The sequence below is a fragment of the Ascidia mentula genome, chromosome 5, assembly GCF_947561715.1.
Source record: "Ascidia mentula chromosome 5, kaAscMent1.1, whole genome shotgun sequence".
Lineage (NCBI taxonomy): Eukaryota > Metazoa > Chordata > Ascidiacea > Phlebobranchia > Ascidiidae > Ascidia > Ascidia mentula.
In genome coordinates, this window is record NC_138570.1 from 20,748,769 (window position 1) to 20,762,831 (window position 14,063).

Consider the following 14,063-nt stretch of genomic DNA (forward strand, 5'->3'; position numbering starts at 1 on the left):
TCCTTAGTTTGTGATCAACGTTGTAATTATCTATATATAGCGTCCTAAAACCCGGTAGAAATAAACATTGCTGGGCTTGCACGCACGTTCAATCTCCTTGCCGTGTTTACTGCAAACTGCTAGTAATTAACATTACTTGCACGCACGTTCAATCTCCTTACCGTGTTTACTGCAAACTGCTAGTAATTAACATTACTTGCACGCACGTTCAATCTCCTTACCGTGTTTACTGCAAACTTGTGATTGCAGTATTATAATGACGTTATGCAGTACCTGGTACCCAGTCGGAAATTTATATCCGTACTATGTTTGTTATATCACCATGCCCACACCTGGCCAAACGGACATTGCCTTGGTATATATGCCTGGATTATATCACGAAAGGTAATGTCCGGCCGCACATGGCTATGGCATAATACATCTGGTGAAAACCTATGATTTGCCGTGGCAAGTACTGGTATAAACTATTGTAAACATCTGGTTTAATACTGCATTATCCACGGTTAATATCTGAATTATCCAGTGCACATCCCAATTTTACGCACGTGTCCCTGGTCTAAAGGAGGGATAACCTCAACACACAAAACATACAATTTTGTAGTTTAATTTTAAAACGAACTAAAGAACAGTGTCACTGTCCAGAATTTATGAATTGCTTAAAACCGGCTCTGTGCTGAATCCACTCGAACCCGCATCTGTGCTGAAGCCACTCGAACCCGTATCTGTGTTGGATCCACTCGAACCTGCCTCTGTCCTTGCGATGGTGTCCTTTCGTCGCCGGTCCCTCCCATGGTTCCAGTCACAAGCCTGGCTTAGTACCAACTTTACTTCATTTCCAACAGCTTCATAAGAACTATTTTCAAATGTGGTGTACTGTAGTATTTCTGAAACAAATACAATGACTTAACAATCTATTTTTAAATTATGTCTATTCATTGATAACTGATACAGTACAAATCACAAAAAGCACACAGATAACAATGTTAACCTCCATTCCAAAGATAAAATATATACTACTTACTTACTTGACAACATTAAATGAACTGTATGATTCTTGAATTTTATTTTTTGGTTTGGCCTTCTCTTCTCCCCCATACCACTCCACGAAAATTGTTGGGCCAATGTTGGATCCATCAGTAACTTTATAAAATTTCTTACTGTGGCTCGCAAGCATTTCCGATTTTCTACTTGTATGGCAATCACTTTTGGATCCTTAAAAAGAAGTCCAACTCAATCACTGGCAAAACACATTGAAACTGCACAAATAAGGAAGTATAAAACCAACCTACTTCGCATTTTTTTAGTAGTTCACCCAATTCCTCTTCTGTTTTTGCAGGATAAAATGAATGAAAACGTGGCAATGACCCAGTTGTGCTCTCATTTGTTAGTTGCATTTTCAACTTTTCTTCAAAACTCACAACAGTTTTTTGTAGTGTTCCTATTTCATCTAAAATTTTGTCCTGCTTTCTTTGCACTGATAGTGTTGATGATTGCAGTTGTAATATATGGTGAATCATGTTCTGCATATCATCACTGTTTTTGACAACCTTTGCTGCAATGGGTGATTTGAGGGGTTGTGCAAAGAGTCGTTTTCTTGGTGATGATTGAAGACTATACCTAAAGATATTTAGTCGGAGCATTTTACCAAATTTATTCAGTAAAGATACTAAAATTCTCTGCAACTCTTTGCAGGCACATTGTGTTAACAAATACAATGGATTACCTTTGTAAGGGCACAGTGGCTTGTGTGTGTGAAACATTCCCATCAGTCTCACTGTCAGTTTCACATGGTGAACTGATATATCCATCTTTCTGGAAATTCTTTTTATATGCCTTTGCTTGACATGTTTGAAAAGTGTCTGAAACAAGGAATGCATGTTCAGTGTGTCTTAAATCAAATCATTTTTATTTTGCACAGTGGGACGCACATGAACAATAAATATTCAATATTTATGTGCATCGAACAGTAAATGGGCGCCTGACCCGATAACCTTTATGGTTTTATCGGTGCCCATGCCATTTTTTTCCTTGTATATTGTTCTTACACGTAGTCGCTTTTTTTTCGCCACATAAACATGATTTGATAAATATGCAAAAATAAAAACGCCATGGGCACCAATAAACCACAAGGGTAATCTTACACAGTTTTAAAAGGGTTAAATTTGCACTTTTTGTTTAATTCTGAAGAATTACATCATACTTGATTGCTTTAAAATTTCACATTCATATGTAGGCCAGTTGGATTCTGGTGGAACTTTTTCCTCTGCCATCTTTTGTATATTTCCATTTAGAGGCCATTTGCAGTGGCTCTCTCCAACCATCCACAGTCTTGGCACAACATCTGTGGTGCCACCAACAGTAAATTGTACACAAAGAAATTTTTTCATTTTATTCAAATATAGTTTTTCTTTTTTCACACTCCTCTGCAAAATAAACACAAAATCGTTAATTTTATCCAAACATCACATATATACTATAGCAGAATTTCCAGTATTTGTTATCATACTATAATTTATCAGATATTGTGCAGCAATTCAACAGCAACAAACTTACTCTTGTAAGGAAACAAAATACATTTACTCACACTAGTGTCAAAAATAACTACTTCAGAAATATCATTCAAAGAAGATACTTTAAAAATTCCTGCATTTGTAGAAAGGAAGGGCACTTTAAAAAAACACTTCACATACTTATACCTTTTCACTATAAAGAATTTGTTATTATTACAATCCACAACAATGTCAACCACTTTTGCTATAGTATCATTATATCTTATAGTTGCATTGGCACGTGAGGCTGTGTTTAAAATACAACCTGAATGTAGTTTAGCCATTTCATAATGCTTTACTACTTTCTCATGAAAATGAGCCATTGCAAAACTTCGATCTGTTACTTTTCTGACACTTCCTCTTTCAAAGCCAATACTTTCCATTTTCATTGTCATAACAATATTTTCATTTTCATGAAAAGCGTGTGAGGCCACTTGAGACAAAGGCTTATATCCAGATCGCACACAGTTTTTTAAAATTCCAAGATAGCTTTCAAATGGAAAACTACTTATCATGTCCAATGAACCATACATACAAAAATCATCCACTAGGTGCACAACACTATGTACATTGTAAGTTACAAATCCTTTACCATACAGAGAAGAGCACTCACAAAAAAATTTGTTGAGGAGATTTCCACACTCCAGCACATACTTATTGCCATGTTTTGATATTAAAAGACGCATAGCCACACATAGCTTTAAAAAATGGCAATATTTCTTTTTTCCTATAATATTTTTGTCTTTCATGACAACCAAGCCAACATACAATAAAAAAAGACGGAATTCAGATGCCTTCCAGTACGCAAGCTCAGACATGGGTCGCAACTTGCGATTGAACTCAATAGGGATATAATCCTTTATTTGATTGAGCTTTTCATCCAAAGTCTTAAGTGCATGTGTTGATAGCTTGGCTTGGTTTTGTCTGTATAAATTTGGATACAAATACATTAACACAGCTCATTAAATGTATATACACACATTAACACACAAAATTACCTTCTCATGCCACGCCACCAGGACAAAAGCCGTTTCATTACTCCTAAGCAGCAAAGATGCATATAATCCAATATGAATCCACTAACCATACTAACACCAAAGTCAGCTAAAATAGACTTTCCAACATGATGCTGTTTATGAATTTGTAACTTGAAGTCACTGTCAGACCTCAGAGTACAGCTATTCTCAAGCAAACAAACATGACCTGAATTAGAATCGTAGACACCAGTGGCAGTGCACCTCTCACAGCTGTTATATCCAGAGTGTGATTTAATTCTCTTTAGGCTGCTTCTAGCTGGGGCATCACATACATAAACTCCTTTATTTTCCATGACAAAGACTTTGTTATTTGCAGTCATGGGATTTGAGAAAAGATGCTCGATATCATTTAAAAATTGTTGTAGAAAAACATTCACATCAGGCATTTCTCTATTGCGCGATTTTTGCGTACAAAAGATTCCAGCACACAATGGTCTCATCTTCACTTGGTGAACACTCACCAAAATCGGGTAGAGCTTGAAATCAGGTGAATGTTTGAAAAGTGGCAAACCATCAATGTTAATCAACAATGTATACCTTACAGTTCCTCCTGTGTTTTTATAAGAATACAACAGCGCTTCGTACAGAGCTCCTCTCCAATTTGCGAAGTGGACATATTGGCCTTCGAACATAGCTGTTGGCGACAAGTTAGGAGTTGGTAACAGAGTTTTCACAGATGTTGGCAATTCACCATGGATGGTGTTTAAAGCTTTTAGCAACCTAGAAACAGCTGCTTTTGGTACATTCAACTCTGTTAATGCCCATGTGGTTAATATATTAGTGATGTTGGGGTTTGGTTCTGTGGTAGTACTGCAGTAACTTGGTTCCACACTATTATTAACCACATGGGCATTTAAGTGATTACTTGGATCCATCTCAGTATCATTGGCACCAAAACGGCAATCATCAGATTCATCATCAGTTACACTAGAAGTTTCATTAAATCCACATTCATCATCAGTTACACTAGAAGTTTCATTAAATTCACATTCATCATCAGTTACACTAGAAGTTTCATTAAATCCACATTCATCATGAATAACCAAATGGTCAGCTTCCTCATTTAGTCTTTCTGGTTCTAAACCATTGCTCAAAGCCAGTTTTTCAGCTTTTCTTCTTACCCACTTTTGTTTAGCTGACAAAGCATCATACTTTTTATAGTATGTGCGTCGACTTTTACGTCTTGGCATAAATTACGATGGGCCTTAATTTGTTATTCTGTAGCCAGCCACACAAACTGAAATGTAATATTTATTCATGTTATGGTGATGTGACAAAACCAAATACAAGAATTAAATAAATATTTAGCTAACAGCACATTAATAAAGTTCCTATTTGAACTAAAATATTTCCTCAGTTTGAGGAATACAAATATTACTTCAACATTCAACCCACTTACCTGTTTATTCCAACACAAAAGTAATACAATGTATATGCTATCACTTTTACCCCTATTTCAAACATTAAACTTACATTATTGACCAACGGCAACGATTACAAAAGATTTTAAACTATGCTGACGACATTGCATCATCGCAATCGAAAACCACGAGGCAATTTTCACGCATCGTTAAACACAAAAATCAGTGATAGAAATCAAATCATACTGACAGTCCGTAACATCCTGTAATTTAAATACCGTTTTACAAATATTTGCATTGTTGAATAATTAAACACCATCTTTAAAGTAACACAGGCCCCCTTAGGATTACATAATGCAATTCAACCGAAGCTGACGATTTTCGCTTTGTTTGGGGGTTGTTTGCCGGTAACAGGCGGTCTACACGTCATTACTATGGTGACGTAACACCATTACACTTGTTAGTTAGCCTAATATGTCGAGACTATTAATTTTTGTAGGTATTGTACCAACCTTTAGCAAGCATCAGTATTTAGAATTAACAGCTTTCTTGGACAATTAGACAAACACAGAAATGTTAACGCAATATGTCGGTAATTTTGTTTCCGACGAACCTTACTTGAACTTAGTGAAATATAACATCTATTTTGGCGCATCTTAACAAAGTCTTTAAATGTATCTCATCTCATGCACGAAATATGGTGGTAATATAGCTGACAATACATTATTTACCCAAGACGTTTTCTTAGTTAGGCCACCACAGTGATAACACGGGTATGAAAACACATTAACGCACGAAATAGCCACGAAATTCCGTTGATAAATCTAGTAAAACACCCCATACCCGCACTGTGTTGGTATTTCGGGGTTAATACAAGTGAAGGCAGACATGGCACGGTGGTATTGCAGGGATAGTTTCCGACTGGGTACAAGGCTAATCTCAGGTTGTTTGGTGGGAGACGAGATTAGAAGATGAAGTAAACGCTTGGCGCTGCGTGTCGCGTAGTAGCGTTTGCCGCAAAAACTTGAAATTCACAATTGCAAACGCGTTCTTGAAAACACCCATTTATAAAATTCGGGATGGTTGAACCCAGAATAATAGTTGAATGTGTCTGATATTCTGAATGTAAACGAAGAATAGGAAACATTGCAAACGAATGTCGTTTTGCGAACACTTTTCAACCACATGTCTGTAAAAAATGTGTAACTTTAATAATGACAAATTTATTGCAAAAATAACCTTGATATAAAGAGTCCAGTTTAATCTTACCCTCCTGGTATTAAATGCTTAACTCAAGGTATTGACCTGAATGTGGAGTTGTTCTGTCATTAAAAATTACCTGTTTGTGTTACTTTTGTTGGTTGTGCTGCAAGCGACGATTTGGAATAAAATTGCTCTTGCAAGTAAAACGTTTGCGCATCACCTCTGTTGCGATGTCTGCTCATATCATAGAAAACATGAAACATTAAATATTCTGTGCATGGATGCGCGTTGAAATCACCTCATGTTTATTCACATATTCATGATGTCATGCAGTACCTGGTACAAGATTAGTGCTTGGCGGTGCGTGTCCCGACTGCTGAAAGTAGCAACAACTTCGCCTCATGTGGTTGGGAAGTTACCTGCTGCGTGTTTAGTGGTAATGCAGTTTTTCTATAAAGCCGGGAGTCTTGCAGCTGTTTGTCCGCATTCAGTTGCCTGGGACAGGAAGGTGTCGAGGGACAGGTAAAGAAATGTGTTAAGAAATAATACGAGATCTAACTAACTTGGATGCAAATTACTTGGGTCGTATTACAAGAAATTGTCGATTAACATTGGTAGCTCACCTTGGCATCAGTTTCCTAACATTTAACATTTATCTATGAAGTTAGTCGTAACTGCTTGAGGTAACAACGTTGCTTATCCTCGACAACACGAAGTGTGTACGTCTAAAGTACAACAGGTTATCTTACATTAGAGATAATACAAGCCAGAGAATATGTGAAAAATGAATGCAGGAACCGACCTGTTCAGGTCGCGGTGACCGGTGGATCTGTCTTTACAAATCAATATATTATATTCCTGTGACAATGAGTGAAGCACGATCACCGCTTGTGTGTAATTTTTATTTTTTCTCATAAATAATAATTTCGCCTGTTGGCATCCTCAGTTTCTGTCTTATTCAAATTGAAATGTTTCCACTCCTTTTGGAGTCTCAGGAATGAAACAGAGATAATGCAAGTTCACAATTGTTAATGCGAATACAAAACAAAGACGTGAGCAGAAGAATGTGATAAAAATAATGTAGTGTTGATATTAGTCACAAGAGTAAGTTTTGTAGCTGTTTCAAAACAGGTTTTTGTGTAGTTCGATGGAACGGTTAATGAAACACTTCTTTTCTAAAATAGGTCATGCTTTACCATTGCATCGACATTTTCACATGATTGTTTATATCGTTGTCATAGCACCGAAAGCGTGGGTGTGGCGCACCTAGTGGCCATAATTGAAAGTTAATTATTACGAAGTTTTACAATTGGTTTACATTCTTTGTAACTTCATATGTGGAATTTATTGCAACAAGTTGATTTTTAAGATTCTCCCATCAGTCTTAGAAGTCAGTTCGCTGAACAGTATAGCTGCCCTTGTAAATGTGATTAAGTTTACACACGGTGTTGACGCTGTCTTTGTACTCACAGTGTCTCTCTTGCATTTGTACACACGTGAAGCGTGTGGTATTCATTCTTCTGTACCCAAAGTTATCGGTAAGCATTGTGTGTGTTACGTCATAGTGGCGCATTGTAGTTTATGTTGCCTGTTTCGTTTAGGTGTGCGACAGTAACTGCTTGGACCGTCTTTGTGGTCCAGAGTTTCCCGGTTCCCAAATAGTTGGTGAGCGTTATGCTGTAATTATCTACGTGAAATGTATTTGTTTGACACATTGCCTTCTGTATAGAAACCGTGTTCTAAGGGTCCACGTGTCCTATACGTGTCTTTCGTCTCCTCCGGACGTCTGTACCGTCTATACTTCGAATACATTCCATCTTGCGTACGAGTGCGTACTGCACATTCGATAACAAACATAACATCAACTGAGTGGGCGAGTTTGAGGCCCATTAAAACTGCGGGAATTCCGCCTCGTGTGACGTTCCGCGCCAAGAACCGGGGCGCATTCAACGGACGTTACACTCTGCATCAGGTTTTCAATTAAAGTCATGCTAGGGAAGAACATAAGAACTCACGTGCGACTTTATGTCAAATGTACTGAACAAATAGGATTTCACAATTAAATGTTACTCAAGTTATATTAGATTTATGTATCGCAAAAATGGGAAACAAATTATAAAAAATAGTAACGATTGAAGAATGCAATTCATCATAACGTAATTAAATAATTGGGTAAACTCAGTTTGATCAAATGTACACAAAACAAATATCAACACAACAAAAGGTCATGTTTAATATTTACATCGCAGTAATAAATGCTTAACTGATCGGAACCGGGGGCACCCTGGGGTTGTGGATTATTGATTTAAGCGTGTGACAAGTCACAAGGTTTGTGTTTAAAAAACTTCAAATTTCAACATTCTGCCCCAGGCTTGCACAACCCCAGGGTGCACATTTTCGTGGCGCGAGTCAGACAAAATGACGTAAGAATCTGCATTTTGTCTCGCGCCTCGAAATTTTTTTGCTGCATTCGGGCAACTTTGAAACGTAAATTCCAATGCGAACCGTTTGTGGCCTTGTAATTATCATGCTTTTTGTCTTTAGTTAAAATTGAAGAAAGATAATTGTTCATGCCTCAGCGGTTTGGTCTTTCGACAATTTCTACGAAGGAATGTCAACCGTGAAGTTGTCATAAAATACCTTGGTTATTCAGCCACAATTTACACTTCCGTCAGGATTTTTATATTATTTGTGGTACAATCTATCCGCGGTGGAGTTAGCATGGACGTGAGCCACAAGCAAAACGTTGCGCGTCATCTTCTCCACTGTGGTGTATGCAGATATCATAGACAATTTAAAACGTGAGTTACATCTCTGTGATGTTTGATCCCGAAATAAAAGTGAGAACATGCATACGATGAACAAATTCTCCTTAGTTTGTGATCAACGTTGTAATTATCTATATATAGCGTCCTGAAACCCGGTAGAAATAAACATTGCTGGGCTTGCACGCACGTTCAATCTCCTCACCGTGTTTACTGCAAACTGCTAGTAATTAACATTACTTGCACGCACGTTCAATCTCCTCACCGTGTTTACTGCAAACTGCTAGTAATTAACATTACTTGCACGCACGTTCAATCTCCTTACCGTGTTTACTGCAAACTTGTGATCGCAGTATTATAATGACGTTATGCAGTACCTGGTACAAGGCTAATCTCAGGTTGTTTGGTGGGAGACGAGATTAGAAGATGAAGTAAGCGCTTGGCGCTGCGTGTCGCGTAGTAGCGTTTGCCGCAAAAACTTGAAATTCACAATTGCAAACGCGTTCTTGAAAACACCTATGTATAAAATTCGGGATGGTTGGACCCAGAATAATAGTTGAATGTGTCTGATATTCTGAATGTAAACGAAGAACAGGAAACATTGCAAACGAATGTCGTTTTGCGAACACTTTTCAACCACATGTCTGTAAAAAATGTGTAACTTTAATAATGACAAATTTATTGCAAAAATAACCTTGATACAAAGAATTCTGTTTAATCTTACCCTCCTGGTATTAAATGCTTAACTCAAGGTATTGACCTGAATGTGGAGTTGTTCTGTCATTAAAAATTACCTGTTTGTGTTACTTTTGTTGGTTGTGCTGCAAGCGACGATTCAAAATAAAATTTCTCTTGCAAGTAAAACGTTTGCGCATCACCTCTGTTGCGATGTCTGCTCATATCATAGAAAACATGAAACATTAAATATTCTGTGCATGGATGCGCGTTGAAATCACCTCATGTTTATTCACATATTTATGATGTCATGCAGTACCTGGTACAAGATTAGTGCTTGGCGGTGCGTGTCCCGACTGCTGAAAGTAGCAACAACTTCGCCTCATGTGGTTGGGAAGTTACCTGCTGCGTGTTTAGTGGTAATGCAGTTTTTCTATAAAGCCGGGGGTCTTGCAGCTGTTTGTCCGCATTCAGTTGCCTGGGACAGGAAGGTGTCGAGGGACAGGTAAAGAAAAGTGTTAAGAAATAATACGAGATCTAACTAACTTGGATGCAAATTACTTGGGTCGTATTACAAGAAATTGTCGATTAACATTGGTAGCTCACCTTGGCATCAGTTTCCTAACATTTAACATTTATCTATGAAGTTAGTCGTAACTGCTTGAGGTAACAACGTTGCTTATCCTCGACAACACGAAGTGTGTACGTCAAAAGTACAACAGGTTATCTTACATTAGAGATAATACAAGCCAGAGAATATGTGAAAAATGAATGCAGGAACCGACCTGTGCAGGTCGCGGTGACCGGTGGATCTGTCTTTACAAATCAATATATTATATTCCTGTGACAATGAGTGAAGCACGATCACCGCTTGTGTGTAATTTTTATTTTTTCTCATAAATAATAATTTCGCCTGTTGGCATCCTCAGTTTCTGTCTTATTCAAATTGAAATGTTTCCACTCCTTTTGGAGTCTCAGGAATATAACAGAGATAATGCAAGTTCACAATTGTTAATGCGAATACAAAACAAAGACGTGAGCAGAAGAATGTGATAAAAATAATGTAGTGTTGATATTAGTCACAAGAGTAAGTTTTGTAGCTGTTTCAAAACAGGTTTGTGTGTAGTTCGATGGAACGGTTAATGAAACACTTCTTTTCTAAAATAGGTCATGCTTTACCATTGCATCGACATTTTCACATGATTGTTTATATCGTTGTCATAGCACCGAAAGCGTGGGTGTGGCGCACCTAGTGGCCATAATTGAAAGTTAATTATTACGAAGTTTTACAATTGGTTTACATTCTTTGTAACTTCATATGTGGAATTTATTGCAACAAGTTGATTTTTAAGATTCTCCCATCAGTCTTAGAAGTCAGTTCGCTGAACAGTATAGCTGCCCTTGTAAATGTGATTAAGTTTACACACGGTGTTGACGCTGTCTTTGTACTCACAGTGTCTCTCTTGCATTTGTACACACGTGAAGCGTGTGGTATTTAATCTTCTTTCGCCTAAAGTTATCGGTAAGCATTGTGTGTGTTACGTCATAGTGGCGCATTGTAGTTTATGTTGCCTGTTTCGTTTAGGTGTGATACAGTAACTGCTTGGACCGTCTTTGTGGTCCAGAGTTTCCCGGTTCCCAAATAGTTGGTGAGCCTTATGCTGTAATTATCTACGTGAAGTGTATTTTTTTGACACATTGCCTTCTGTGTAGAAACCGTGTTCTAAGGGTCCACGTGTCCTATACGTGTCTTTCGTCTCCTCCCGACGTCTGTACCGTCTATACTTCGAATACATTCCATCTTGCGTACGAGTGCGTACTGCACATTCGATAACAAACATAACATCAACTGAGTGAGCGAGTTTGAGGCCCATTAAAACTGCGGGAATTCCGCCTCGTGTGACGTTCCGCGCCAAGAACCGGGGCGCGTTCAACGGACGTTACACTCTGCATCAGGTTTTCAATTAAAGTCATGCTAGGGAAGAACATAAGAACTCACGTGCGACTTTATGTCAAATGTACTGAACAAATAGGATTTCACAATTAAATGTTACTCAAGTTATATTAGATTAATGTATCGCAGAAATGGGAAACAAATTATAAAAAATAGTAACGATTGAAGAGTGCAATTCATCATAACGTAATTAAATAATTGGGTAAACTCAGTTTGATCAAATGTACACAAAACAAATATCAACACAACAAAAGGTCATGTTTAATATTTACATCGCAGTAATAAATGCTTAACTGATCGGAACCGGGGGCACCCTGGGGTTGTGGATTATTGATTTAAGCGTGTGACAAGTCACAAGGTTTGTGTTAAAAAAACTTCAAATTTCAACATTCTGCCCCAGGCTTGCACAACCCCAGGGTGCACATTTTCGTGGCGCGAGTCAGACAAAATGACGTAAGAATCTGCATTTTGTCTCGCGCCTCGAAATTTTTTTGCTGCATTCGGGCAACTTTGAAACGTAAATTCCAATGCGAACCGTTTGTGGCCTTGTAATTATCATGCTTTTTGTCTTTAGTTAAAATTGAAGAAAGATAATTGTTCATGCCTCAGCGGTTTGGTCTTTCGACAATTTCTACGAAGGAATGTCAACCGTGAAGTTGTCATAAAATACCTTGGTTATTCAGCCACAATTTACACTTCCGTCAGGATTTTTATATTATTTGTGGTACAATCTATCCGCGGTGGAGTTAGCATGGACGTGAGCCACAAGCAAAACGTTGCGCGTCATCTTCTCCACTGTGGTGTATGCAGATATCATAGACAATTTAAAACGTGAGTTACATCTCTGTGATGTTTGATCCCGAAATAAAAGTGAGAACATGCATACGATGAACAAATTCTCCTTAGTTTGTGATCAACGTTGTAATTATCTATATATAGCGTCCTGAAACCCGGTAGAAATAAACATTGCTGGGCTTGCACGCACGTTCAATCTCCTTACCGTGTTTACTGCAAACTGCTAGTAATTAACATTACTTGCACGCACGTTCAATCTCCTTACCGTGTTTACTGCAAACTTGTGTTCGCAGTATTATAATGACGTTATGCAGTACCTGGTACAAGGCTAATCTCAGGTTGTTTGGTGGGAGACGAGATTAGAAGATGAAGTAAGCGCTTGGCGCTGCGTGTCGCGTAGTAGCGTTTGCCGCAAAAACTTGAAATTCACAATTGCAAACGCGTTCTTGAAAAAAACTATTTATAAAACTCGGGATTGTTGAACCCAGAATAATAGTTGAATGTTTCTGATATTCTGAATGTAAACGAAGAATAGGAAACATTGCAAACGAATGTCGTTTTGCGAACACTTTTCAACCACATGTCTGTAAAAAATGTGTAACTTTAATAATGACAAATTTATTGCAAAAATAACCTTGATACAAAGAATTCTGTTTAATCTTACCCTCCTGGTATTAAATGCTTAACTCAAGGTATTGACCTGAATGTGGAGTTGTTCTGTCATTAAAAATTACCTGTTTGTGTTACTTTTGTTGGTTGTGCTGCAAGCGACGATTTAGAATAAAATTTCTCTTGCAAGTAAAACGTTTGCGCATCACCTCTGTTGCGATGTCTGCTCATATCATAGAAAACATGAAACATTAAATATTCTGTGCATGGATGCGCGTTGAAATCACCTCATGTTTGTTCACATATTCATGACGTCATGCAGTACCTGGTACAAGATTAGTGCTTGGCGGTGCGTGTCCCGACTGCTGAAAGTAGCAACAACTTCGCCTCATGTGGTTGGGAAGTTACCTGCTGCGTGTTTAGTGGTAATGCAGTTTTTCTATAAAGCCGGGAGTCTTGCAGCTGTTTGTCCGCATTCAGTTGCCTGGGACAGGAAGGTGTCGAGGGACAGGTAAAGAAATGTGTTAAGAAATAATACGAGATCTAACTAACTTGGATGCAAATTACTTGGGTCGTATTACAAGAAATTGTCGATTAACATTGGTAGCTCACCTTGGCATCAGTTTCCTAACATTTAACATTTATCTATGAAGTTAGTCGTAACTGCTTGAGGTAACAACGTTGCTTATCCTCGACAACACGAAGTGTGTACGTCTAAAGTACAACAGGTTATCTTACATTAGACATAATACAAGCCAGAGAATATGTGAAAAATGAATGCAGGAACCGACCTGTGCAGGTCGCGGTGACCGGTGGATCTGTCTTTACAAATCAATATATTATATTCCTGTGACAATGAGTGAAGCACGATCACCGCTTGTGTGTAATTTTTATTTTTTCTCATAAATAATAATTTCGCCTGTTGGCATCCTCAGTTTCTGTCTTATTCAAATTGAAATGTTTCCACTCCTTTTGGAGTCTCAGGAATATAACAGAGATAATGCAAGTTCACAATTGTTAATGCGAATACAAAACAAAGACGTGAGCAGAAGAATGTGATAAAAATAATGTGGTGTTGATATTAGTCACAAGAGTAAGTTTTGTAGCTGTTTCAA

General features: G+C 37.9%; 2 protein-coding genes across 2 annotated transcripts in view; one reads left to right on the plus strand and one right to left on the minus strand.

The window, feature by feature from the left end:
- The window catches only part of LOC145903197 (protein NLRC3-like), a 223,617-nt gene that overhangs the window by 106,221 nt on the left and 103,333 nt on the right, over positions 1 to 14,063 (plus strand). The gene's annotated exons all lie outside the window — the stretch shown is intronic.
- On the minus strand, positions 1,200 to 4,776 carry LOC145901693 (uncharacterized). The gene is made up of 6 exons (XM_082989456.1): positions 3,548 to 4,776; positions 2,554 to 3,473; positions 2,201 to 2,341; positions 1,724 to 1,859; positions 1,419 to 1,617; positions 1,200 to 1,256 (listed from the first exon to the last, which is right to left on the minus strand). Exons 1-6 carry the CDS (start codon positions 4,774 to 4,776, stop codon positions 1,200 to 1,202), a joined length of 2,682 nt encoding a protein of 893 aa, XP_082845582.1.